This window comes from Trichechus manatus, unplaced genomic scaffold (assembly GCF_000243295.1).
Source record: "Trichechus manatus latirostris isolate Lorelei unplaced genomic scaffold, TriManLat1.0 scaffold00013, whole genome shotgun sequence".
In the NCBI taxonomy this organism is placed as follows: domain Eukaryota; kingdom Metazoa; phylum Chordata; class Mammalia; order Sirenia; family Trichechidae; genus Trichechus; species Trichechus manatus.
The window spans coordinates 19,318,921-19,320,086 of NW_004443949.1; the positions used below are offsets into that span (position 1 = coordinate 19,318,921).

At 56.3% G+C, this 1,166-nt stretch overlaps 1 protein-coding gene across 1 annotated transcript in view; it reads left to right on the forward strand.

The window, feature by feature from the left end:
* The window catches only part of POU4F1 (POU class 4 homeobox 1), a 1,997-nt gene extending 1,506 nt beyond the window's left edge, over window positions 1–491 (forward strand). Inside the window, exon 3 of the mRNA XM_012554144.2 lies at window positions 4–491. Within this exon, the coding sequence (XP_012409598.1) occupies window positions 4–491 (488 nt within the window). The remainder of the gene's footprint in view (window positions 1–3) is intronic.
* The last annotated feature ends 675 nt before the right edge of the window (window positions 492–1,166 follow it).

The following is a 1,166-nucleotide window of genomic DNA, read 5'->3' on the forward strand; positions in this document are numbered from 1 at the left end:
CCATCTGCGACTCGGACACGGACCCGCGCGAGCTCGAAGCGTTCGCCGAGCGTTTCAAGCAGCGGCGCATCAAGCTGGGCGTGACGCAGGCCGACGTGGGCTCGGCGCTGGCCAACCTCAAGATCCCGGGCGTGGGCTCGCTCAGCCAGAGCACCATCTGCAGGTTCGAGTCCCTCACGCTCTCACACAACAACATGATCGCGCTCAAGCCCATCCTGCAGGCTTGGCTCGAGGAGGCCGAGGGCGCGCAGCGCGAGAAAATGAACAAACCCGAGCTCTTCAACGGTGGCGAGAAGAAGCGCAAGCGGACTTCCATCGCGGCGCCCGAAAAGCGCTCCCTCGAGGCCTACTTCGCCGTGCAGCCCCGGCCCTCGTCAGAGAAGATTGCCGCCATCGCCGAGAAACTGGACCTGAAAAAGAACGTGGTGCGGGTGTGGTTTTGCAACCAGAGACAGAAGCAGAAGCGGATGAAATTCTCCGCCACTTACTGAGGGGGACTGGGGTTGGGAGGTATCGGTCGGGGCAGAGTGGGGAGCTTAGTGGGCATTCGTCCCCACTCCCTGGGTCTGCTTCCCTCCGGATTTGGCCTGTCCGTAATCCTGCTTGCATTTTGGGAGTCCCTCCTCAGCGCTCTCCTCCGCCCCTTCCCCGCTTTCCAAGCTTTCACCCTCCCCCAGCCTAGAGGACCGGGGATGCAGGGTGTGGAGAAAGGAGGGGGTGGCAGAAGAGAAGAGGGGAGTATCTGGGTGAGCGGGGAGTGGGGGGAAGGAAAGCAGAGACTGGAAATGGGGTTTTGAGGAGCAGGATGGGTCTGGGATAGGGGTGGGGTGACATGTGGGAAGGGCAGGGAAATAGACTGTTTTTGACCAGAGATACTTACCAAAATCTCCTGGGGACCAAGGGACTATGTACAAAAACAAACCTACCAACCACCAAAAACTAGACGAATAAAGACAAGCTAAAACAAAACATAACAAAAGCAAAGAAAGAATGCTTTAGAAATGTAACTCCGGGGAGCTGTAATCGGCAGCTTTATTTCCCCCCGAGGAAGAGACAGGGAAAAAAAAAAAAAAAAAAAGAGCACCATCATTCTTACCACCGCCCCAACCCTGCATACACGAACTGAGTCAAAAAACGAAAACCAAACGAACCAGAACGTGAAATTG